Genomic DNA, 27,144 nt, shown 5'->3' with positions numbered 1-27,144 from the left:
GAATGCTTTGAATAAAAAAGACTGTATGCCAAATGAATAATGTAATTAAAAAAAAAAAAATCTGTCACGACTTATTGTAATGAGAAGCTGGTCAGACTCAGTAGACCTTATCAATAAAACTACAAAACATCAACGTTAGTCTAGCCCTGAAATAAATGATAGAATACTTACTGTGTGTTGTTGAGAGATGAGAAATGATTATGCATCAACAGAATAATCTCTGCCTCCATTTAAAATCAGTTTGTGCCTGATGTTAACCACAAAATACTATTTTTCAATTTAATGACTTGTCTTGTTTCAATTTGTGTGTAGCCTACTGTACATTAGGGAATGCTTTTAACTATGTTGCCACTAGGGGGCGACTAATATAAAAATAATAACTGTACAGTTAATAACTCAAACAAATGTGGTTCAGTCAAAACAAACAATCAAATGTTTTCTAAAAACAGTTGTTAAAAATGTGTATTTTGCAATTTTGTTTACGATTTTTCATTTCGTTCTGTACATGTATTTATTGATTTACTTACTTGAGTTACTTATCTATATCAAAATGTAGCTAATCGTAAATTGATTAAAACATTTGAAAGACGTGCATCCCGCAAATATTTAACCTGGCGCTGCACAAGTGTTCTTTATGAAGTTTGTCCTTCACGCCACTCTGTACACTTTGTTTCCATAGCAACTACGCGAAAGTACAAACATGAGGTAAACTGAGAAGCAGGTGCTTTGCATCAAATAAAGGCAGAGTAAGTATTTTTATACTGTTGCTATGACATTGATATAGTTTACTTCAGTTGCAAATTTGCACCTCTACTGTTGCTTCGTTTTTCCAGGGAGTTGGTTGACTTGATCCCGGACTAATAATGATGGAAGACATCGAACAGGCAATAGATGAGGAGCTGATGAAATTAAACCTACATCCTTCTCAGAATGATTCAGAGTCAGACGATGATAACTTCACTGTTTTGGATGAAAATGTAAGTGGCTTTTTTTTTTTTTTGGTATTTCTTTCATAAACATCTACTTATTGTAAACCCAGTCTACTTTTCAACATTGTATTTCAGCCCACTTTATTATGAAACGCTTTGTTTGTACAGTAAGTAAAACCAAAGTTTTCTTGAATCTTGAATTTACGTGTAGCCTACTAGTGAAAGAAAAGTATTGTGAGCTAACACAAACATAACATCATTTAAATTGAATGTTGTAATCTATCCCACTTTTATGACATGATTCGTAGTCCATCCAAAAATATGTATGTTTACTGAATACCTGTCAGTACAGCATTAACAATCACTTCTGTTTTCACAAAAGCTGCATGCAGAAGATGAGCTGCCTGACTCTGTCCTCACATATGTTGAAGCTTCAAGAAATCGAATGGATGCCTTTGAACAATTAATCCTTGAAGATGTTGACGAAAAGGGTAAGAAAGCATTTTTTAGAACTGATTGAAAGTCTTAATTAAAATCATCTAAAACGTTTATTAGAGGCATTGCATATTATCTCCTGTTATGTTTACTTATAGACGTCTCAAGCCAGAACCTGTCTCACCTTAATCACAATGATAATCCTACAAATGAGCCAGCTTCAGATTTCATAGAGGACCCCATAAAGTGGAAAGAGCGAGTGAGTCATGGTTATTTGCTTGCGGTTAAATGGAAATGGGATTATTATCCCATCTGAGTCATAGTAGAGAAAAGGAGAAGTGTCTATGTTTTGTCCTTTTATTATTTTAACCTTTTTAACTTTTACATTTTTAACCTTTAATTCAGTTTGACTATCACAGTTCAGTCCATATGAATTTAGGATTTAATTTCTCCCTTAAATTAAAGGCTGTAAATTACCCCTATTTTGTAAATTTACCCTCAGACATGCAGCATATTCCTCAGACGGCGTATTGCATAGATCCCATTTAGTTAGTGTATGATTATAAAAATGCATTTTTTTGCACTTTTTTCAGGTTATCTCTGAATTAGTGGAACAAGTTGGACATCTGAAAGACATTGTGCCACAGAATGCCCAGCAGGAGATTCCGAATATGTCAGGCATGGAAGGATTTTCTTTAATGATGTGGTTAGATGGGCCTGTATAAAAAAATAAAATAAAAAAAAATTCTGCAATGGTTTTGCGTAGATTGCTAATTACCCTCTTTGTATTCACATAATTATACCTTTACTCTGTTTTTAGGTGATGTATGCACTGAGAGTGAAATGCAAATTAGTCTTGAGTGGAGAGAATTAGAGGAAAGTCTAAGAAAGGATGAGAAGCAGAAATTAGCAGCACAGGAGGTAGAAAGAGAACTGCATTTGAACTCAGAAAGGGAAGAAGAAGAGAGGAGGAGAAGAGGACTGATGAAGTTTGAGGAGGAGTTGAAAAAGATAGAGGAGGCCACTCTGGTAAGATTGTTTTTTGCACTTTAAAAAAATATATTTTAAGTAGTAAGGAGTAAAGATGATTGAATAACAAAATCGAAATTCATAACAGAACTTTGGAATGAAAAATGAAGTTCACCGCACAGAAGATCTTCAGCTGGACCTGGATAAACAGCAGGTGACTTTAAATATGCCTAATATTGTTGAGGATGTGCAAGCATACAAAAATAAAGACTAAATAAAAAATAAATATTTGTAAATACGTATATGAACAGAGTTGGTGTATTATGTATAAAAAAATGGAAGATACAAAAATGAGACAATTTGTTGAATGTATAATGTGAGAAATATTTTTTCAAAGTTGTAAATAAAACAAAAATGATTGGAGTACAATTTACAAGAAAATATTATTTCAATCTCAAGTCAGTAATTAGTTTACTAGCAATGAAATTTGTTACCCTACACCAGTAAATTCTACACCAATTTTTCCCCCAATGTGAATATGTATAAATAATGTGTATGCAAGTATAAGTGAAATTATTATATTAAAAAACGTGATTTGATTTTAACCTTATTCTCCTATAACCTTATACTATATGCACTCTTAAAAATAAAGGTGCTTCACGATGCCATAGAACCTTTTTTTTCTAAATGGTTCCATAAAGAACCTTTAATATCTGAAGAACCTTTCTGTTTCACAAAAGGTTCTTTGTGGTGAAAAAAGGCTCTTCAGATTATAAACAGGTAAGGAAGAGATGGTTCTTTAAAGAACCTTTGACCGAATGGTTCTTTGTGGAACCAAAAATAGTTATTCTATGGCATCGCTTGAAGAAGCTTTTGAAGCACCTTTATTTTTAAGAGCGTATCTCCTCATAAATATCTACTGAAGTAAGTCTTTCAGTCAAAGTTTTTTTTTGTTAATTTCAGACGTTAATAAGGAAACTTGAAGAGCAGATGGAGGAGGAAAAACAGGCGTTTGAGAAGGCTCAGGAGGAGGAGAGAATGAGAACCCAGAAGCTTCGTTGCATGGCAGCAATGAAGATTCAAGCTGCTCTCAGAGGAACATTAGCGCGCCGCTGGAGCAAAACAGAGCTTAGGAGAAAGAAAGATGAGGAGAGGAGACTTGAGGAGGAGAAGAAGAAATGGGAGAAGGTGAAGAAGGAGAGAGAACAGGAGAGAAAGAGGATTGAGGAAGAAGAACGCGCTCAGAGGGAGGAGATGGAGAGACGCAGAGCAGATTATGAAAGATCTAAAGAACAAGAGCGACATCGTCTGGAGAAGGAGCAAAAACTTGAACAACAGAAGAGGAAAGAGGAGGAAGATGAGAAAAGGAAGCAAATGCTGAAGCAGGAAAAGCAGAACAACATTACAAGTGTAAAAGATGATTGCAGAAGACAGGATGAGGATGTAGACAATAAGAATAAAGAAAAGGAAAAAACTAAAGTGGAAAATAGTAGTCAGGTGAAGGATGAATGTAAAAGAGAGGAGGAAACAGGGGTCCAGGAGAACAAAGAAAATGAGGTAAATGTGAGAAAAATAGAAGCTAATAATGAAAGAGTCAGGCATGAGAAGAAAATGGAAAACACATTGGACGATGACAGGAATATGATGAAAAAACAGGACAAAATTAAATGCATAAACACAGAAGACACCAAAAGATCAGATTATACAAAACCACAAACAAAGAGTGAAAAAGACAGAATAAAGAACCATGAAGAAGAAAAAACAGTTGAAAGCAGTGGAGAGCTTAACTCTCAGGTAAATCTCTCACAGTCAAGAAAAAGCCTTAAAGTTACCAAAACCACTTCAGAGTCACATATAAATGTACATCAAGGTTTCTCCAGTGACCTTGGTATTAGTCCAGTGGGTTCCTCAAGTGTTGCAGATCATCTAAGTGTTAAAGGAAATACAGACTTGATTGTACAGGCTTCTGATTTGGCTGTTGTAGCACCTGAGATGGACACAAGGGGGCATCAAAATACTACAGCTTTTGAACTTGAGGACCATAAACCAAAAAGACAAGCATCAATTTCAATATGTCTGCCTGACAGCACTGAGCAGAAGCGACTGGCCTGGATGATGAGCTGCACTCCCTGGTCCAAACTATCATTGAAGAATAAAAGGAAGGGGTCTTCTGCACAACAGCAGTCCCAAAAAAGAGGCCCAAGAAAAAGAAGAATCCCCAGTTTACCCCCTTTGTCTGTGGACACTATTCTCAAAACAGGAGCTTGGAGCTCTCTTAAACAGGTAGAAATTAAAATTGAAAGCCCATTTCTTGTCTGTGACATGTTCATGCTGGCTTTATTATAATTGTCAGGTTACGTTATAATTGTTATTATAATCAGGTTACGACAGTGACGCTGGAAGACCTACCAGGATGTAGCCTGTCCACACTGTCAGAGTGTAACAAATTGCAGACCTTGACCCTTAGACGCTGCAGTCTCACTTCCTTGGATGGATTGAACAAGTGCGCTCAGATCAGATATATTGATGTACAAGTAAGAAAGAACAAACTATCCAATGCAGTCTGCATTATATGCATTATTTTCAAACTTTCTAGTAAGATGATCACTTATGCATGCTATACAGTATACACTATCATTAAAGAGGTCTCTTATACTCACCTAGGCTGCATTTATTTGATCAAAAACAAAGAAAATTTGTAATATTGTCAAATTGTTACAAATATTATAAATATTATTACAAATTAAATTTCTGTTTTACATTTGTATTTATTTTTAAATAATTTTGTGCTTAAGAAACATTTCTTCTTAATATAAATGTTGAAAACAGTTTTTGCTACTATTTGTTTTTCAGCATTCGTTGATAAATAAAAAGTTTAAAAGAGCAGTATTTATTTAAAATATAATTTGTATCATTATGAAAGTCTGTACCGCACTTTTGATACATTTTAATGCATCCTTGCTAAATAAAAGTATTAATTACTTAAAGAAAATTCTTACTTACCCCAAACGTTTGAACTGTAGTGTATGTACGGTTGTTTGTTACATTAAGGAGAACTCAATTACCTTTGTGGATTGTGGAGGTCTGGCCAATCTTCAGGTCCTCCTTCTGGGCAGGAACCAACTGATGAACATCCATGGTCTTGATGGAGCTGAAAACCTGCAAATTCTTCAGCTCTCACACAACAACATCTCTCGCACAAGTGAGAATTTTCACTAGAAGTGTTCATTAACTGTTTTATGTATTTTGCATTGAAATCACTCAAGAAAGACATGCTGATTGTTGGTCAATTGAAGATACCTGGATCTCATGTGTGACACAGAATTAGTATCTAAACACTCAACGTTGTCATTATCCAGAAGAGGGCACCATTGTTCCAGTTTGGTGTCTTCAAATGGCCTTTTACCCTCACTCTGCTCTTAAAATATGTCTTGATGTGTCTCATTTCTAAGAAAATGGCCTCATATTGAATAAATATGAATAAATGTATCATAAAGAAAAGGATAAATGCAGTTTAAAGGTATTTGCTGTCAGTGTTAGATGATGTCCTGCCAGTGCTGCCTTTTTTTATTAGATTATCCTTTGGCTGGTATTAGATATTGTCACCATGGCCTAGAATTATCCTCATACACTCCTTCTACACCAGCATTGACTAAATTATATATCTTTGCTTTCTTAGGTGGTTTAGGACCCCTGAAAATGCTTCTGCGATTATCAGTGGACCATAACCAGCTGCTCAGCACGAGAGGTTTGAATGAAATTTATACCCTTCTCCATCTGGATTGTTCATACAACCACCTAAGCCACGTTGAGGGTTTGGAGAATTGTGCTCTGCTTAACACACTGGACCTCAGAGGAAACAGTCTGACTGAGGTAAACCTTGCACAACCAAAGAAACAAACAAGTTGAAAGATGAGATCATGAATTATCATGTCTTCAGCAGTAATCTCAAGATCATATTGAATAATCACAATTTTCCATTACTTTGATGTTTTGTCAGTATTTGAGAACTGTTTATGTTCTTATTCTAATTAGCCTGACTGAAATCATAGATTTTCACCACTTGTTTTTATTTATTTAGGAACATATTTCCATCCCAGTGTCCAGAAAATGTGTAACTTGACAGTGTTCATTACATGATACCAATAAAAAAAATGCTAATTTGTTAGACTGAAATCCTGGGCTGCCATCACTTTAATTGAATCATCTCTATCTGTTGTGCTTAACGTTTGGATATTAGTCATGTTCGTGATGAGGCATGAGTTTCCACCCATTTCAGTTCATGGGACATTCATAGTTGGAACAGAGGGAATGACTTTCTGTGTGATCACCTGGTCAAGAGGGAATTGTTGTTGCTTTTTTTCCCCGGGCCTGTGGCATAGCTGCCTGCCCTGCAGAACCACGTTCTTCTGAGGGACCTGTACCTGGATGACAATCTTATATCTTCTGTTGATGATCTGGAATCCTATTGGCTGCCTTTGCTCCAAAACCTCTCCTTGGCCCATAACAGGTAGGCCTCAATGGAGAATGGCCATTGGCAGTCTCCAAAACCTTGTGAGCTGCCTACCTAAAGCATCGTACTGCAGGTGATGTCTAGGTTAGCAGCTCACAATGTTTTGAGCCTCTTCTAATTAGTTTTTTGAACTTAACACTATCTTATAGTTAAATTCTACTTAAGGGTAAAGTCTTTATGTTGCTTAAATACAGTACGTTCTTATGTAAAATGTAAAAACCTACAAGTATACAGTGCTAAGATAGTTTATTGTTTAAAATGAGGGTTCACTTTCCCCTCAGTGTAACTCATTTAATTCCACTCTTGGACTTGGTGTCTCTGAGGATGCTGGATGCCAGTCACAACTGTCTGTCAGGTGAGCTTATGAAGTGGGGTGGGTCAACTTGACCATGTTTTTTTCGTTTTTGGCTGCTTGAAAGGGTCTTTATTCTTGAATATGGATGAATAATCGTTGTGACAAATTAACAATTCTTTAAAATAGGTTCCCGTATCTCCATTCCTCATATCATTCATCCTTGAAGAGATAGTTTTAGCCAAAATAAAAATTTGGTAATTTACTCCCCTGTATTACCTGTATGCTGTTTTTAAAATTTTCCAAATTTTTCCAATCAAATTTTGTTTTCATCACACATAACCATTATTAAACTTCAGATGACCTCAGAAGATGACTATAGCGCAAGTTAAATGGACACTATATATTGTTGATATATGGAATAGAGCTGCAAAGATTCTGCATGTCATTCTTTTAAGAATCATAAATATTTTTCAAAATTCTATTTTTGTGTTCCTCTGAAAAAATATAAAAGTATAAATTATAAATATAAAAGTTTTGAATGACATGAATGACTTAAGTCAATAATGACATCATTTTCATTTTTTAGTGAACTGTTCCATTGAGTACCATTGAGAATAACAGTTTTTGTGTATAGTAATTCATAGAAATATTGGTAACACTTTGCTGTAGCTGATTATTATCATGCATATTACTAGCATATTGACCATTTATTTATACTTATTATTTTGCATGACTATAGATCCCTTAATCCTACCCCCCTCCTAAACTTGACAACTACCTTACTAACCATTAATAAGCAGCAAATTTGTTTATAAAGGGAAAACTTTTAAGTGAATATGTGTTCCCTGTTCTAAAGTGTTACCGAAATATTTAATCATAGTATTTGTGTCTTCAGTTAAGACCAGGGGTGTGTTTCCCAAAAGCATTGTTAGCTAACTATGGTCGTTAGTTCCACTGAACTCTATTGGTAACAATGGAACTTGCGACCATAGTTGCTTTTGGGAAACGCACCCCAGAATGGCTAACATTTGGATTGCATCCAAAGAATTAGAATTATAACCATTCACAGAGTAACCTCAAAAGTGTCTCTGTTCTGACTCCCTTTTAGATTTGCAGAAAGTTTGTCTGAATCTTCAGGAATGCACCAGTCTTCAAGAACTTAACCTGACTGGTAACCCACTACAGCAGGAAAGCAAATGGAGGTAGGTGTGACCCAAGGACCCAGTTTAGGGCCTTTTACATCGACAGTTAAATCCATTTTTCAGTTTCTCACTGGCACTAAGCTAAATGCTGGAGTATTTTTGTTGTTGAGAGTGAATATTAGTATATAAAGGAAATGTGGTTCCTCCTTTTATAATGGAGAGATTTATCTTGGATTGGGCAGAAGCTGTCATGTGTGCATTCCAGCAAAAGTCACTAAGCATTTCATAATTGTCCGAGAATGTGAAACTAATGTGAATGGGGACATCGGCTGGAAGTGCACCAGGCGTTTAAAGTAGAATAAACATTCCTCTTTACCGCTGAGCTTCCGGCCCATATCACTGCACCAGCCATTGTATCTGTGTCCGCTATTGGATTACCCAGTGACATCTGTACGCACGTGGATTTAAGTGCTCGTAATTCTGAAAATATTTGCTCAGTGGGGGAATATTTTTTAAGCAAATGTGCTCTTAAAGTGCCTGCAGTTAGCTGAGAGTTTTTAATTTGCAAATTGTATGTTCTTATGTGCTAGAAAATATGTGTGAGAGACAGAATAGGAAGATCAGGAAAATACAAAACCATGTTGTAAATAATTTCTCAAGAAGCAATCCACTTCATTCAGCCAAAATGGAAAAAAATAACATCATACATACCAAAGAGATTTGTTGACTGTCATGAGTTTATAGTTCAGAAGGCCTAAAAAGTTTAATGTTGGCAACACATTCATTTTCCTGACAGAAAACATCTTGCTATATTGACTTCTTATAAAATTAAATGTGGTGTGATATTTTTTAGCTGTTTGTTTTAATATTATTTTTTCAACTTTATTTTCCACATTTTGTATGTAGCTTCCAAAAAGAAGTCTTGAGGTGAAATATATCTGCTGTCTTTACATCTGTTTTATTTGGTAATGACGGATAGGAAGTTCACTCGAATCAGGCTCAGTATTCTGCTGAACTTTGTCTAACCCTCAATGCCAACAACGGAATTAGACCCAGTGTTTTTCTCGCTCTCCGCTGGCTCTTTCATCCCTGTCCAGTGATAACACAGCCTAAATTAAAGAACTGAAGGATATTTCAAAGAAGTACACAGCGCACGAGTGTTCAGAGTCTGGGAGAGTAGACTTTAGCTAGATTAATCAAACTCCTGTAAGTTTCTTTGTTTATAGGGAAGTTTTCATTGAGTAATGAATAGAGTCAGTTTTTTGGTAGGAGCCTAGCAGCCGGACACAACATGGCCGAAAAGTGTATCACATGACCATGCCTGCTTTGTAAATGTGAAGCAGTTTTTGGCTTTTAGAGATGACCTCTTTGATCCTCTTTTATGGTAATATAATAAAACAAAAATAGATAGAATTTCTTTCTTTTTTTTTAAACCATCAAGTGTATCTTTTACAATTAACGTAATATTAATATACCACTACTGAAAAACTATTTTTGATCAAATACTGTCTTTAAAATAAAAATGTATAACAAAGAAAATATAGTAAAGTTATATATTTTCTTAAAATTTTAGATCAGTAAAAGTATTCATAATGATAATAAAAACAAAGAGATAAAACAAAATGTATTTTAAAAATAATAATAATAAATTATCAAAAAAAGTTAGTGACTGCAATAATTAAGTAATTTAATTGTTACTGAATATATCACTCATTAATCAACCCTTGGTTCTTCAATTTTACTTCTCTCAGCAGGGTTCAGCAAAGCCTAGGCTGCACCTGTGTTTTCTCATACACTTTTGCAAATTAAAACACAGACCAAAAAACAACAACATGGGCTCACTTGAATGGCTGTCACATCTCTGAAATGAGAGCAGCAAACCCTTTTTCACTTCTAATCCAAGCCGAGTGTCATCATTGAGAAAGGCAGACTCTGACTAAACCTCTTAGTCGATGCACAGGCGCTCTGTTGATTCTCTTGGGTCCAGAATGTCAAACTCATTAAACGTTTTATCCCTGTTTCCTAAGTGATTTCATCTGCTCAATGTAAATATTCTCCAATAGAAAGCCCATGGAGACAGAGAGAGGGAGGGGCTGGAACTAAAGTTTACCCATTACTTTTTTATGATTGCAGTGGACAGTCAATGTGGTAACCTTACATATTGCTCTGAACTGCTAATTGTTTTGCAAAAGAAGCTATTTAAAGCATAATTATTAAAATTATAATTTGTTTTGCATCTTTATATTTAGTCTAGATTCTTTTTACACAAACTAAAAGTTTTTTGCAATTATAAACCTTTGCTTTAAAGTTTGTTATAGCTTTGTTATACATTGTAAAATAAACAGTCACTAACAATTAAAGCAATTATTTCAAAGAGCTTTGAGCATATTGTGTGGTCGTTTCACCTTACATTTTCATCAGGTAAATCTCTTAAATGCCTGTTTTCCCTCAGGTCCTTGCTTTTGGAGACAGTGCCTGGCTTGATTAAGTTGAATAATGAGCAGACTGCTGCTGCCGCAGTGCCCCGTAAATGTCCAGAACAGCAGTGGAGTTTCCAGGCCCTCTGTCAAGCACAGCAAAAGCAGCGAGATTCACTTCTCCAGCAGCAAAAGATGGACATAAGGTAGACAAGCGGTTTCAGTTTTTCGCAAGAAGTATTACTAAAGATGCAATTGGTGAAAATGTAAATACTGTAGTATAATATGCAAAATGCATGTAATATTTAGCTCATAGTTTAATCATATTTTAAAAGTACATAAATGAAAACAGATCATAATTTATGCAGAGGGCCTTAGTAGCCTAAAAAAAATAAATATTTAATAAATAAATCATTTATATGTGGTATGGCAGAGAAAATTTAAACTGAGCATTAAATTATATTCACTTCTTTCAATACAAAAGCCCCCTCAGACACTGCTGCAGACCACCAGCAAATAAAGCAGAACACTCGCCATGTTTCATGAAACATGATTGGCAGAAGTCTGTGTGTCCTGTGGTTCAAACTGAGGTCTCTTATGGCTTGGAGGACTTTAGAGATACCCCCCTAACCCTTCCGCCGCGCGTTCTGCACAAAGGGTCTTTTGCACACCCGTGTGCACTGCTGCAGCCATTTAACATCTGACCTGACCCAGTGTCAGTCCCCAGCTTTGGCAAGGTGAAGACTCTGCCGTCTGACCGCGATACAATGGTAAACCAATGCCTGTGTTGATTAGAGTGACAGACTGAACTGAAGGATTCATTTAATGTCATCAAACCATGGCAATAAAATGGAATTTATGCCACTAAATCATAAATATGTTGTGTTAGTTCTTCAAGCTATCTAAAAAAAGAAACTCTTTCCCGGTTTTTCTCTGAGGTAATTTCAGATGTCAGTAAGTAGGGGAACTGTGTAAGGTCTAGGATTGTATTTATTTGCCTTGGCTTGATTTTTACAGCTTGTAATAATGTTTGGCTTTCAGAATGTTCATTGCTGACTGTATATGCAGTTTGACATTAATTTGTTGTAATGAGGTAATCAAATTAGCCATTTCGTTATACATCTTTGTCCTTGCACTGAATTTCAACATTTCGACAGTAGTTTTGTTTCCCAGTACAAATGTACATTGCATTTGACTCTTGCAAGGCTCTTTTTATGACTCTATTCTAGACAATGTGTATGTTGGAGGGGTGCGGATGCCCCTTTAACCGTGTCAGAGGATTAGAATAGCAGGGACTCTGTAGGGACAGAGCTGGTTTCTGATGTTGATAGCAAAGACAGGCTCAAGGGTCAGGAGCAGGAGAGGCCGGACCAGCCACGGCTAATAGAGTAATTAGAGTGGGATTGAGACACCTTTGTAGAGACTTCCTGAAAAACTTCATTATAAGCCACTTTTACATCTCACAAGAAAATTTCTGATTTCTGTGGTAAAGGCTACCTTAAATCATCATCAATAAGACTTTACGACAAGGTTTACTAATACATCATTATATATTATTTACTAATACATAATTAAAATCTGATATTTTTTAATGGAACCGAGCTAATGTGAACTACCAATGAACAGTACTTTTATTAATTTACACTAATATTAAACAGTCTAACAAATGTATCTCTTATTGTTAGTTAATGCATTAACCAATGTATTATATACTAATGAGACCTTTTTGTAAAGTGTTACCAAGACTCTAATGAGTCATTCACGTGCAAATTTTACATTTAAAAAAATGTGAGATGCAGATCATTGGAATGAAAAAGAAAATGCAAGCTCTAGGGATGCGTTTTATATAGAAAGTTTACAAGCAGTGAAGTGGAATGAAAAAACCCATTCTGTGTGAACGGCTCCTAATATATGACATTTTGTACTTCTTTTTTTCTTGCATTTTTTACACAGTTTTGCACTCTCACAACATGATGCCCAGCTTCTTGCCATTAGCCACCAAGCAGACCTGTTCAGATTGGCGGGGGACCAGCGTTATGCCCATGAATATGGTGACAGCTGTGTCACAGAGGATTCTACACTGGCGGCAGCTGCTAACAGTAGTTCATGTAGTTATTCTGAAGCAGCTTTATCACAGGGACAAAGTCCAGAAATGCGACTCCAGCATACAGCAGATTGGCAGAGACACAAAAAGACTCAACTTTCTCAAGCTGACCTTGAGCTACAATCTGCTGACTGCATGCCGACACAAAGTGAGAAGGAACCTGTTCAGGCTCTGAAGCTTAAAATGTATGACTCTCACACAATATTTTCTTACTTTCTTACTTATTTTCTTACTTCTGTTTGTAGTAAATATCTTCCATTATTTGAAGGTACATTTTATTTTAGCTAAAGGTAATCAAAATAAAGCTCATCTCTAAATCATTCGGATGACATTACACCCCTGCTGGGTCTCTCTCCAGATGTTTTAGCGCAGATGAATCATCCGAGGCTTGAGTTCAGTGACATTCATTTAGTCTCTCATGACCTTGGTGAGTCATCAGATAAAATTGTCTTCTCTGCTATCACTCAGAGCGGCAGCTGTGGCGATCCAGCGATGCTGGCGGAGGAGATGCGTATTGAGGAGACGTGAGGGCCTTCCAGGCTTAATTGAAAAAACTAACACAAAATCACATCTTCATAATGTGGAAGATACCTGCATTGGGGGGCCTGAGAGGGAATGTGCTGCTGTTGTTATTCAGGTGAGACTCATTTTTTTTAGCTCCTTTCACAAAAAATTCCTCTGTTCACTGTGGTTTTGAGCAAGGATTGTTTGATATGCCTTATTTTATGAATGCAATAAATAACTTGAATAAAATTAAATCATCTTCATTACACCTATTACTGCCAAGGGCTTGTTTTGAGTCGGTAGGTAGTGCTTTTGAAAACAGGCTATTTCTTTCACATGTAACGTCTAAGGGATATTTTCTCTCTCTCTTTGTGTTTAATGAGTCCCCAAGGACTCGAACCGAAAGAAAAAAATGATTAATCAGATTCCAACATGTCGATGGAGTGGGAGCACTAGGGTTCTGATCCGTTAAGTCTTTTTTTTTTCTGCGGGGAATACGTAGATTTAAAGGCATCCCGGTGTTACATTTGTCTTACAAAGCCAAAGTCACCGAAAGTTCAAACTGCAAACCACGGGGCAATTAAACATAGGTTAACATGTTTTATCTTCCTAATGGGATAACACACAATATTTATGCTTGCATGTGATTCATGGCTGTGTGTGTTGCCCCTGCAGGCTGCATGGAGGGGCTGTGTTCTGCGGAAAAAGCTGGCCCGTGCTCTAGCTGCTGCTCAGATCACAGAAAGCGATGAGGACTTAGAAGAGGTGGACATGGACGAATTCATTTTTGATGAGGTATGAGCAGATGCTTGGTGCTCCTGCCATTACGGTGAAGTCGGCAGACAGATAGCCTGGGCTGTTGTGCTGACAGTCCTTAAACTAGCGCTCAGAACCGTTAGGCAGTCGGCTGTCAGCAGTGATTAGGTATTGAAAAAGAGCAGTCAATGAGCGGGAAAGAGGGGAAGGAAAACGTTGTTTCTTTTTCTTATGTCACCTGCTATTTTCTGCCTGTTTGCATCACGTTTACTCAACTTAACTTGGCTTAACCTATGCATTACACTAAGTGAGCTCATCTGTGTAGCTTATTAGGCGATTCATTACAATGCATTACAATGTCATGTTAAATTGATCTGCATTATTGGTCTACATATAGAGTTTTTCATGTGTTGGCTCTCCAATTTCTGCCTGTCACGACTTCGGGGAAAAAAAATCTGTTTTGAAGTGGATACGTTCTCAAGTGTTTGTCACACACAGGAAACCAGTTCAGTGCTTTTAGCTTAATGTGATCTGCTACTTGCTTTGAAGTAATAATGAAAACATCAAGATGCACTTTATCAGCTGTAGAAATCCCATCACATGGCATTTTGGAATGGCGCAGTCCATGTTCAGCTCTTGGATTTTTTTGTGTCCTGTTGTGAATAGAAAGCGCTGGAGAAAGACTGGATAACCCTGGATTCCAATGTCTTACCGGCCAGGATGATGCCATTTTCGGAACAGCTCCCGTTGCCAAAGGTAACAGCACTACGGACCCTCCTTCTGTCTGTGGGCCGGCACAATCAGAGTCTCTCTGGGTGATTAAGTGCCGAATTTATTGCCTCCAAAAACACAATTACTTTCTAGGCCGCCTCAGACTTCCTTCTCGTCAGCAGATGTCATTTTTCAGCACGGTGCTTTTTCTCCTGCGGTTTCTTTTCTTTAGAGAGAGCTGGCCCTTTCTATCACGGTAGCGGCACTGTGATGTGAAGCAGCTGCTGCTGTGGAAATGTAGAGATTGTTGAATGCACTTCGATGTTCTACAACCAAGCAGCATGAATATTATCTATCTTTAAAAATAAAAAAGGCAAGTCTTTGTGTTAGAAACTGCATACTGATGCTATTTTTTCTTTGACTTTCTTTGTGTTTCTTAGTCTCCACTCCCCCTTCCTATTCAAGGGTCTCCAACTACTCTATCTGTTTTTCCACTGCAGCCGAAACATGCCTGGTCAGATAATGAAGGTGCAGCCTGTTCGGAGCAAAGCTTGACGCCTCACCTTAGTAGCAGGTAATCATTGGCTTCATGTCTTATGCTGATAATTACTTAAATTAACATGTTGCCAATTATTTCTTGCAATTTCTATGGTTTTCTAAACAAATTTCCAGATCAATCCTCAAAATCCACACCCTGTCTGAGGAATCAGAAAAAATCCTGAAAGAATGGTATGTTTCTCTGCAGTCCTTTCACTTCAGTGCCTCAATTTTAATCAAATTTATTAGAAAATTATTTTAAATTCCACTTAAAAAAACAGTTTATAGACCAGTGTATTCTATTTCAGGGGAATCACTAATGAGTCCACTGCCCTTCTCATGCTGAAGAGAGCCAACAAAATGAAGGGCAAGAAACAGAAGCAGAAGAGGTTATTTGGTAAGCAGATTTATATATCAATTTATCCATCTTATGAGTTATACTTTAAATCATTCAACTTTTAATTCACTAGATCCTTTATTGGTTCCTAGATCAGTAAATCTCAATCGGGGGGCCAGGGCCCACTAGGGGCCTCAGCAAACTTCTTAGGGGCCCTCAAGATAACTTAAATGATTCAAAACAAGAATTTTTTTTTTTTTTATAATTCACCCATCAACAGCTGTTATCCTTAGTCCTTATCCAGTAAATCTCAAACAACTGGAAAAGGCCTTGGAATATTGTTGTGAAAGGTGGAGGTCTTGGAGTCAAAAAGGCTGAGAACCACTGTCCGTGATACAATATACTGTAGTAGCATCTGAAAGACAGTGTTAGTATATTCCTGTCAGTAAAGCTACAGTGAATAATACTAATATAATATTTAGTCAAGTTAAAAGCATTACCTCTAAAAAGGCTGCTATCAATCAATTATTCAATCTGTACTGACACAAAAAAGCCTGTTTCTTAATACATTTATATAAAAAATCAAAACAAACAAAAAAAAAACACTGTGTTTTCGTAGTGTACAGTGTTTTGGTTTTTTGGATGAACTATCCATTTAATGAAACAATGCCCATTTCCTTAAAACTTTATGCCAGCCTTCAAGGCCTTTTTTTTTGGATAATTTTTCCCTCTCTTCGTCTTTGGTAAACAGTCTTGTGATTACATGAGAAGCTTAATCTGCCATAACATCAACCAGCTCCACCCTGCTCCGTGCCTTGTCATGTTCGATTGGCCCGTTTGCAAACATTCTTACATATATTCCATCATGCTTTGAGCTCCAAGGGCCCAGAACCAGCTTCATTACTAGGAGCTAGGAAAACATCAGTGCTTGTAAGTTCAATGGGCCGTGAGTCTGAGAAGAATCCCAGACACCGTAGTGCTGGCCCTGGTCTGGATCCTCCAGGGTTGGCCTGAAGCCGGCTTTGATCAAGGTCAGGAGTGCGTGACTCTAATGCCACAAATCCAATCATGGCCCCATGAAATGAGGGCCTGTGTCAAGCTCTCAGAGCCACTGCTCCATGGGCGCTTTGGTCTCGTAATGGAAAATTAAGCTTTGGTTTCTGTCAGTTTTCTGTTTGCGCTTGTCTGCTCGATGAATCCTGCATTCGTATGAGCTCATTTGTGGCTGTGTTCCTGTCTGTGTTATGTGTTTTAGACCCAAATCCACGTACGGCCCTGTTCAGGAGCCACAGTAACCAGCATGTTTCCACAGAAACTAAAAGGCGAACACGTCCTACTTTCAAGGACAACTTTAAAGGTATGGCTGAATTTATGCATCTATGTACCACAAATCAAACAAATTATTATCGAATTATTATTATTATTATCAGATTATTATCGATTATTATCAATCGAATCTTTATACAAATCTGTTTATTCACCTATGAATCTGTTGTTGCAACATATGAATCAATCAAATCTCTGTACTGTATGAATCAACTGATTTACTATTCAAATGAGTCACTATATAAATTAAAAGAGTATGTGTTTCCCAATTTGCATAATATTAAATGCCATTTTGTTGGATAAATTGGATGATTAGTGTATCCACACAAAAACTTCAATCAAGAAATGCACTTTAAACACCCAGATGATCCACTTATTTAACCAGAAAAACGAAGTGTGGAATGTTGGGACACAACTAATATTTAATATAGCATAAATGAATCAATTGAATCATTATATGACTCAATTGATTTGCTTTACAAATATTAATCTATTTTTCACCATAGGAATAATTTGCATTACTGTATGAATCAATTTATTCACATATGGATCCATTTTTCACTACATGAATAAAATTATTCACCATTTGAATAAGTTGAATAGTACGCAGTACTACTCAAATAATTCACCATACAACTACATTTATTCTCTGTTTAAATAAAGTGATTCTCCATATAAATCATTATATTCATTAGGAAATAAGCTGTTTCATATAATATACATGTCAACAATTCATGAAGTTTGTATAATTTCCTGAATTCAAAGAGAACCGATCCATTTTCATTATTCCCCATGGGTTGGATCCATTCAGTCATTTGGGACACGCTTGGATCTACCTTGCGTGTAATACACGAAAACATACACATCGCCTGATCAAATTGAATGCACATGATGGGATCGTAAATAGCTAACTATTAGGTTGTTTAGGATGGTGGAGAATAAACAAGATGATTGTATTTCAGGAGACTTTGTAGCGGACCTGAAGTGTGAAATTGAGTTAAGTACAGAGGAGGCAGGGCACTTAGGGGTTCCAGACTGAGAGAGAGAGCGCCGTCTGTAGCCCTAGTGCCACCCGAGGGGGGTGGGCTTTCAGCGCAATGCTACCGACGGGGGTCGAGCGTAAGAGATAAGGCATAGATGAAGGGTGACGTTAAAGAGCAGGGCAAATGAATGGAAAGATATCCTCTTTACATGCGAACGGTTGCTTTCTTTCTTTACTTTTTTTGTTGTTGTTCCGACTCCTCCGCCAGTCCCTTGGCATATGTAAGCCGATACCCATTTTCAAGTGGGTTACTTCATGTCCAGCACATCCACAAAAGAGAGCTCGGATAAAATAAACACGAGTGAAGCGGATATCTCGGAAAGAATCTGTCACGGCTTCAGGGGGCTAATCACCTCCAGAAGGGTGCTTGGAGCACTCGGCTGAAATGTAAGCCCCTGCTGGGGGAGAGCAGGGGAGCGGCGGCCAGCCTGTAGCCTGAGGCTTGGGGCCGTCCGTGATGGGGCTGGGGTTGTATTGCTGGTGCCTTCCGCAGGTCAACAGAGGGGAAGAGCAGGTAGCCTTGCCCAATCCCAAAGCCAGGACACAGTTTCATAATGCCCTTCTTATGTTAGTTTCAGCATTTTTAATCGTAAGAAATGCAATCATTTGACACTTTTTTGTCAAATGCAGCAAAGTTGCTTTACATTAACCTGCAGGTTTTTGCTGCTCTCCTGTGTTTGATTTGCACCATGTGTCATGTATTTTCAGTCTCCTGTATCGCCTGGGCTTGGCACTGTATCACTTCTCAAGTAGATGATGCTTTTGGTTTGGGTGGATTCCTTTGCGAGGAAATCACAGAAGAGAGTCAGATTTTTGTGGAAAATAATACTTTAGATCAGTTGAAAGAGATTAACTGAAATGTTTTACTTAGATCATATATGTATGTATATATATATATATACATATATATATATATATATACACATATATATATATATACATATATATACATATATATATATACATATACATATATACATATATACATATACATATATACATATACATATATATATATATATATATATATATATATATATACATATATATATAACCATCCATCTTAAAAATGACTGATTATTATTGGTGTTTTTTCATTTTAGTAAAATAAATTACAATACATTTTACTTTTTTTTATTTTTATTTTTATTTAAATTCTGCACCAATGCAACCAAGTATTTATAGGTTCTCAAAATCTCACATTAAGATTGGATTGTTATCCATCTCCTCAACAAATGACTAATTATTCAATTTTTTTGTGTTTTTTGTGCACTTTAGTAAAAGAAATTAAAATAATCTGAGATATTTTAAATAGTCAGTTTTTAAATTTAAAAAGAGTTAAAATAAAGCATTTTTGTGCTTTTCTGCACTAATGCAACCAAGGATTTACAGGATCTCAAAATCTCACATTAAGATTTTTATTATTTTTAAAATTATTTTTATTTTAATTATTCATTTTTTCCACTTTATTAAAGGAAATTAAAATGATCAGAGATGATTTTTAAAACATCAGTTCTTAAAATTAAAAAGTTCAAATAAACCTTTTATTTTCTGCACCAGTGCAAACAAGGATTTATAGGTTCTTAAAATCTCACATTAAGATTTATCAGATTCCTTCCATTTCCTCAATAAATTATTAATTATTCTGTTTGTGTGTGTGTGTGTGTGTGTGTGTGTGTGTGTATGTGTGTGTGTGTGTGTGTGTGTTTCTGCACTTTAGTAAAATAAATTAAAATAATCAGATGATTTTTAAAACATAAGCTCTTAAATTAAAAATATTTTCTCAACAAATGACTAATTATAATTTTTTTTCCACTGTATTAAAGGAAATTAAAACCAGAGATGATTTTTGAAACATCAGTTCTTGAATTTAAAAAGTTCAAATGAACCTGTTTTTTTCTGCACCAGTGCAACTGATTTGTAGTTTCTCAAAATCTCATATTAAGATTTATCAGATTGCCTCCATTTCTGTGCACTCTCTGATTGCTTCAGATTGATGTGATTGACAAGCTTCATGCATACATACAAACCTTTCCGTGGTGTGTGTTTGCGTATATATGTGTGTGTGTGTGTGCATTGACCGCTGGTTGACCGCCTGTGGTCTGCTCTCTGGAGGTGAAGGTTTGACCCAGGGTAAAGGAAAGTGGGAGACAGAACCTCACGATAAAAGACCTGACCTCCTTCTTTGAGTCTGCTCGGAGAACTCCCAAACAATCAAAGCCCCATGGGTATGTCATAGTCACACAAACACACACACACACTCAAGAATCCCCCACATGCACAGTGTGTCTTGAGCATAGCCTAAGCGTGTGTGCATGGAGTGACTTCATTGCAATTTAGGCATTTTGGAGACCAAATTCCAGTTTAGTAACTGGAAAATCTGTGGAAACATTTTTGATAGACGTAACATGAGATGTGATAATATAAGCATCAAAATATGATCTATGTCTATTAATCTATTATATTTTAAATACTTCTTTTAAAGCAGAGAAAGGGCAGTTGTTATCTTGGTTTTGTCAGGATTGACCTTGTGTCATTGACTATATTGACAGTATTGATATGAAGGAAGAGCAGGATTTCTGAAAATACCTGCACAGTGTCCTTAAGGAAATCACTTTGAGCCACTCACCCCAAGCAGTTCAGTTCTGTCATCCTGACCCTCGTGAAAGAGCTGATTCTCTAACTCCTGTCACCGCCATAGCAGCACCACGCAGCCTAATGTACTTAAGAGCCCTTCTAACAGCCGTGATTCCTGGGCCCCCTAATGTCCTGAGGGTGGAATAGATGGGGGCAGCTACTGGATGCTGCATGTGTTTCTATCATATAATATCTGTGGTTAACTCTAGAGGTCCTTCCCTTAAATCTGTGTGTTCACTGTATATACACACAACTTCGACCCGTTTTTCTTGCAACTTTTCAGCAAATAATAATAATTATTGAACCATGAACCTATCCAAATGCACACTTTTTATGAACTCAAGTAACAGTTTTATGATTGTTGACACTGAATTATATTAAATATATAAAGTGCTATAAATGAACTATTAATATAAATAATGTTACATGAACATATTCTATTCTATTACTAATACTTATTTTACATACAGTGGCTCCAATGGTATTTTGACACAGTCACACTTTAATATATATGAATATTATTGCATTTGACAACATCAAACTAGTTTCCATTTATTTTAAAGAAAATTAACACAAGCACCCTGTTCAAATAAAAATGACCGTGACTACATGATTTGTTTGCAGGGTCCTCTTGGTTGGATATTTTATAGAATGCAATGTAATTCATACATTTTATGTGTTCATACTTAAGTGTTCAAATGTTTTGGGTCCAAGTAGTTGTATTATATCTATTATTTTTATTTGTTTATTGCATTTACTAAAGTGTACTAAAAAGCTTCAAAATCATATCTGTTGAAAGTGCAAACATACTGTTATTGCTGAATAATTGTTTCACTTCTGGACTTTTCATCAGCAATAAATGTGGATTGCCTTTTTCTATTTTCTTGTTCAGCCCTTAGGGAGGAGTTAATCACTTGACATTTTTAGTGGACTTTCAATTAACCCATGACAACTGTAACCCATAAACCTTGTCTGCGCTTTACTTTTTGGCAAAACCATGAAAATGACTTAAATAAATAGCTCATTAGTTCCAACACTTGGCCGTCAGAAGTCATTATCAATTCATGCTAGTCTCCACCAAGAACATGTTTATTTTGAATTAGGGCTTTTTGGTGACATGTATTGACACTGTCCATAAATCTCCCTACTTCCTACGGACTCATTTAGTTTTTCTTTTTTTTTGCTCAGTAGGCGTAAATATACACCACAGAAGTTCCCGAAACAACTATCATTTGCATTTGCTATCTGCCACGCAGACTTGTTTCTTCTGTTTCTTAGTTACAGTTAAAAACTATTCCTTTTTTGATTAACTTGGTGCTTATCAGGAGTTGTCTGGCAAACAACCCCCGTTCAAAATGTAATGTTTATTTCTATAAATATTTAAATGGATGTGTCAGAAAAAAAATGGTTTGAATGTTTTTTTTTCTTGTTTTCATATCAAATGCAGTTCACCGAGCAGTGAATGAGGTTCACAAATTACCGAAGGCAGAGGAAAACAAGGAGAGAACTTACCAGTGGCTCCACACACAAGCAGTTCATCCCAACACAGACTCCGCAGGCACGGGACGGTGAGACACACTGCTCTGAACTATATTACAGATGGAAGATAAGTTATTAACAGTTCATAATGGTGATCAGTTATAATGGTCTCACATGTTGTGAATGTGCTATGGTGTAAATTGTGTTAGAGGTAATCTATTCATTGACTTTTTTTAGGGATCATTTCCTCCCTGATATTGGCCAGGATATTCTTAATGGTGGGAGGGTGCAGCTTGTGGTAAGAGCTATTATTTTGGATTCTGTGTTAATTAATTGTGAATTTAAATTGAAAGTAAATACTTTGAATACTTTACTAACAATTCTTGCTGTTTTCAGCCCTGTAAATATTTGTTTATAGGAGAGTAAATTTATGCATGTTCGTGTATGTGAGTGGTTGCCTATACTTTAATATGTTAATATGCCTGTACTTGTATCTGTTTTTTTCTTAGGCCATAGGGGACAGAGACGGTAGAGATTCAGGAGCAAGATTTTGGACTGACTCCACTAGTGTCTCTCCACCTCTTAAAAAGCACACCCAGCCTCGAAGATACTCAGCTGAAAACACAAGTGAGTCTTACTTACTAACATAACAAAATTAATAACTTATTTTTCTTCTTTATACTACCAGTCTTATAGTTTGGAATAATTAATTTTTTTATAATGTTGAATGATTTCTGAAGAATAATTTGAGACTGGAGTAATGGCAGCTGAAAATTCTGCTTTGCTATCACTGAAGCTTTGCTATAAACAGGTGTTTTAAAATGTAATAATATTTTTTCACAACATTACTGTTTTACTGTATTTTTGATTAAATAAATGCAGCCTTGGTTAGCACAAGGGACTTTTCTCACTAACATTAAAAAATCTTAATTATTCCAAACATTTGACCATATTTTTCCATCTAAATAAAAGTTATAAGGTATGCAAACGTCCCATTTACATTAGAAACATCTGTTCCCGCATTGTTGATAATATCACACAAGCAAAAGAGCATGTTTTTTGAAAGCAGTCAAACTCCCTTCTCCACTTCTGTTATGAATACATACAGCACATCATTGGATCCTTTTTTTTTTTTTACTATATCTCTTTTTCGGCGCCAGCTTTCGGGTTCTACTCAGAGCATCATCTCCATATGATTTATCCCAGCAATAATTTCTGAAATGTTAAGGGATGGGATTAATTAAGGAAGAATTTTAAAACACTGCAGACTTCACACAATGATGTAAAGTTAAATCATGTGAGTCAGGTGCCAAATCAAATACTGCACACAGAGTGCAGTGGGTGTGACGTGAAGCACACGATGTAAACTGACATGACTGTACACATCATCTGGCTCACTTGATAACCCATTACAACATCACACAAATCCGATTTCATACAGTCCAAAGCCACTAGACACAAACAAGCACTTTTATTATATTATTTTTATTACTTTTATTATATTTTATTATATATATTATATATATATAAATATGCAGCTTTGTAATTTTGTTCCACCTTAGTAAAAAGTGAATGCATGATAGACATGTTTTAAAAAAAATTTATGCTTCTGGTAAATGCAAGCATGTTAGAGAATATGTATGTGTATAATTGCCTATGTGCGCGCATGTCAGCTTTGCAGACAGATGACGGGGTCGATGAGGGGACGGGGGGTAATCTCTCTTTCAGCAGGAAACGAACAGCGAGAGACCTCTGACAGCTCCCTGATTAAGAGCGAGCTGTGTTACACACAGGACTCACCCTGACAAAGATCCCACTGACTGACACAAGCAGGTCTCAGCGCATTTAACACAGTAATGTTGCACTGTGAAGGCTTTTCACTGTCTATCCTAATGAAGCTAAATTGGATTCTGATGATGATTTGAAAATGAAATCCACGAGGATGCTGACAGCCTGACTGACTGAATGACTGACTGGCTGTCTGAATGACAAACTCAATCAACCCTTTCACATAGAGGTATTTATAGGTGATTTATAGGAGAGAAGGGTGATTCTACAGATCAAAGAGAATTGAAAGGATTTATTTATAGATAATTCACTTTACAGTTTACATGCAAAACCATTCCTTTATAATCCACAAATATCACTACTCATTTTCTGAAAAGAATGTTTTATTCCCATTGTGAATTAGACTGTTTATCAACATAAAACAAATTTTCCCAGCTCTTGTCATTTGAATTAAATCATCGTGAGTCATTAGGTCATGAGTACAAAGTTGACATGCTTAGTATGATGTTCAATTACAGTAAGGACTCTATAAATACTACTTAGGTTTAATGCAACAAGATACCCTCTACTTACTGGGGCCGAGCCATAAAGAGCAGTTTAGGGAGCCATAAACGTTTTCATTATGTGTAGAGGAAATCTCCCGGTGCCTCATTTTTTGCCCTCTTTCAAAGGTAATGGGAGCAAAATGGCTGAAAACAATTTGTTTGGTCACAGTGGTTAAGTGAGTGTGTGGCCGTTTTATTAAATATCAGCCCACAGAACACGGGCAAGAACATGTGTCTCTTTGAATATAAACATCCAGGGTTTGAAGTGTGATTAATACCCGTCGAGGGCAGATGTCATCTTTTTTCCACTTTAATCGGCAAAGGCAGGGAACAAATGAAGACAAATGTAGTAAAAACTAAAATTTGTGTTAGCTAAATAATTTAAGTAATAACAATTTATTAAGAACCAGGGATCAGAAGAGTTACTTGGCTTTGAATTATTGAAATAAAAATAATTGATCATTTTTGAATTCAGAAACATATTGTGTTTTAGAATTATGTGCAGGAAGATAAGTGGTGCACGGTAGCCTCCCGAATCGATGACGTTTTACTTGCCGTTTCATTTTACCATGTAAGACTTCTTGCTGAGTGCAGCCATGGGTTCTACACGTGGAACGTATCAGCTACAGAAAAAAGCTTGCTTTGTTCTATGTGTTTGAAAGAACTGTGCTTGTTGGAAACGCCATAAATGTCAGTCAAAGTCTTATCAGGTGTATTAGCATTATTGAAGGTGTATTTTTTATAAAAATGACCTTTCTCTCCACAGAAACAGAAGTGCCATCACCCACAAGAGTCAATTCAGCTCCGATCCGAAATGAACGCATCTCGTTCCGGGACATCCCAGTGCGACACAGCGGAGGCTGGGGTGGAGGAAAGAAGAGAGACAAATTGAACAAGTAAAAAGATAACTACATCAGCTTGTGTTTGTTGCACTGAGATAATATTGATTCAGTTCTTTTGTTTTCACCCTTCATATTTGCGGCTGTGTATATTATTCAGAGTGTGATGGATGTCTTGTTGATGTAAGCCCTTAACAAGACTTACAATACCCATTTGATCTCCGCTGAAATTCCTTGCAGCTGCTGTTTTTACTAAAATCCAGCTTCCTCTCCTGCAAATGAAATAGAAGCAATGGATGAGATATAGTCCAAATATCTGCAGGCAGTCACAGGATACGTATTGCTTTCAAGTATCACTCCATTTAACATGAGCACTGCGAGCCATGGACTGGGTGGAAACCATTTACAAATGACATGCTTAATATGCAGACAATGACAGGCAATAGAAACCAGCTCGTTCCTGTTTTATTTTAGTTTAGGGTTTTTTTCTTTCTTTATACTGGGAATTTGTGTTGTTCTTAAAGCTAAAAATAAGAGAATGCACATTTAATGAAAGTAATATATCAAAGATCACTGTCAATAAATTATTTGCTTTATACACAGTTCTGCTTCAAACACTTATGTTGTAATCTCTCATAAAATGCATCTATGGCAAACAAGTCCAAAAATAAGTAAAATTAAAAGTTAAAAGTGTTTTCTTTAGTGTAGGATATCCTTGTTTGTGTATTTTAATTTGGATATCAAAAAGCTGAGTGTTCACAAACAGTGGTTGGAAAATAACTTTCTGGCACCAGCTTAAGGCTCATTTTTATGCCTATAGAAATGCTCAAATAAATCTTGAAAAGGGATGCCTTATTAGCGGGAGTTTTGGCATTGTGTTTGGGCAGACAGCCCATAGGTCTCATACTTAATCCAGAGACACTGGCTGACTGCTGTGGTATTGTCTTGTAGAATTATATTCACATAAATACATTTAATACTGCAAATAGATATAAATATAGCTTACACTTCATTTTGATAGTCCACTTTAGATATTCTACTGACTATATGTAACTTTGCAACTACGAGTGTGTGTGTATGTATACAGTATATATTATACACTTACACTCTCAGAAAAAAAGGTACAAAAGGATAAGGTTCGAAAGGATATCACCCCAGTGACAGTTTTGTACCTTTTTTCTGAGAGAACAGAGACAGACTATGACTGCAATAAGGTTATAGTTGGACTCCAAAGACAGTACATTTCCAAGTTTCCACTTTTGCTGAATCTCAGAATAACAGACTGAATCCGCAGACTGATGCCAGTGAGTAATTCATGCCAGTTGTTACCCACAGAAAACATAGGCAAACCATGAGAGATAATCTTTTCAAGTGCCAGCGAGAGTAGATCTGAATAAAGTTAGTAAAACCATTCAGAGTCATATAAAACCTATTGGTTTGTTTGAGTTTATAATAGACTACGTTGTATTTAACTGCCCGGGAACACATTAGGGAAAATGAATACTCATTGAATAATCCTTCACACTAAAGTGAAGAGGCCTTTCAAACCAAATTTGACTTTGCAAGCTCAATGCATCTGGCCTGACCTGAGCAGCTCAATCGCAGCAGCTGGATGAAGTGGCTGTGGCCAAACCGTTTATTATCATTTTAATTACTTAAGTGACTGCAAAGGCGTATGTATACAAACGCAGCTGACACGCTCGTACTGACCTCTGACTTTCACCTAGAGATTCATTCTGTCTATAGTACATAAGAGAGAGAGAGAGGGGGAATGAAACAGAGAGAGGCAATAAACAATGGCAAACATGTCAGTGGCCTGAAAGCCTCATGTGGCCAGTA

The 27,144-nt window shown here is 36.4% G+C and overlaps 1 protein-coding gene across 1 annotated transcript; it reads left to right on the top strand.

Annotated features, from left to right (window-relative positions):
* Positions 1 to 384: 384 nt before the first annotated feature.
* On the top strand, positions 385 to 25,374 carry LOC306843022 (leucine-rich repeat- and IQ domain-containing protein 1-like; the record flags this gene model as incomplete). The annotated part of the gene is given in 29 exon segments (XM_079374263.1): positions 385 to 746; positions 834 to 977; positions 1,312 to 1,420; positions 1,523 to 1,623; positions 1,958 to 2,042; positions 2,185 to 2,393; positions 2,482 to 2,547; positions 3,297 to 4,056; positions 4,318 to 4,616; positions 4,715 to 4,867; positions 5,385 to 5,535; positions 6,013 to 6,206; positions 6,716 to 6,843; positions 7,128 to 7,201; positions 8,250 to 8,343; positions 10,736 to 10,906; positions 12,654 to 12,989; positions 13,273 to 13,441; positions 13,984 to 14,103; positions 14,731 to 14,820; positions 15,216 to 15,349; positions 15,448 to 15,504; positions 15,621 to 15,709; positions 16,905 to 17,006; positions 22,102 to 22,222; positions 22,371 to 22,431; positions 22,643 to 22,760; positions 25,233 to 25,352; positions 25,355 to 25,374. Coding segments are annotated over 28 exon segments (4,245 nt in total). The 5' UTR covers positions 385 to 746; positions 834 to 863.
* Positions 25,375 to 27,144: the final 1,770 nt, after the last annotated feature.

This window comes from Barbus barbus, assembly GCF_936440315.1.
Source record: "Barbus barbus genome assembly, chromosome: 23".
Taxonomy (NCBI): Eukaryota; Metazoa; Chordata; class Actinopteri; order Cypriniformes; family Cyprinidae; genus Barbus; species Barbus barbus.
The sequence above is the reverse complement of the archived record's forward strand: the minus strand, read 5'-3'. Positions and strand labels throughout refer to the sequence as shown.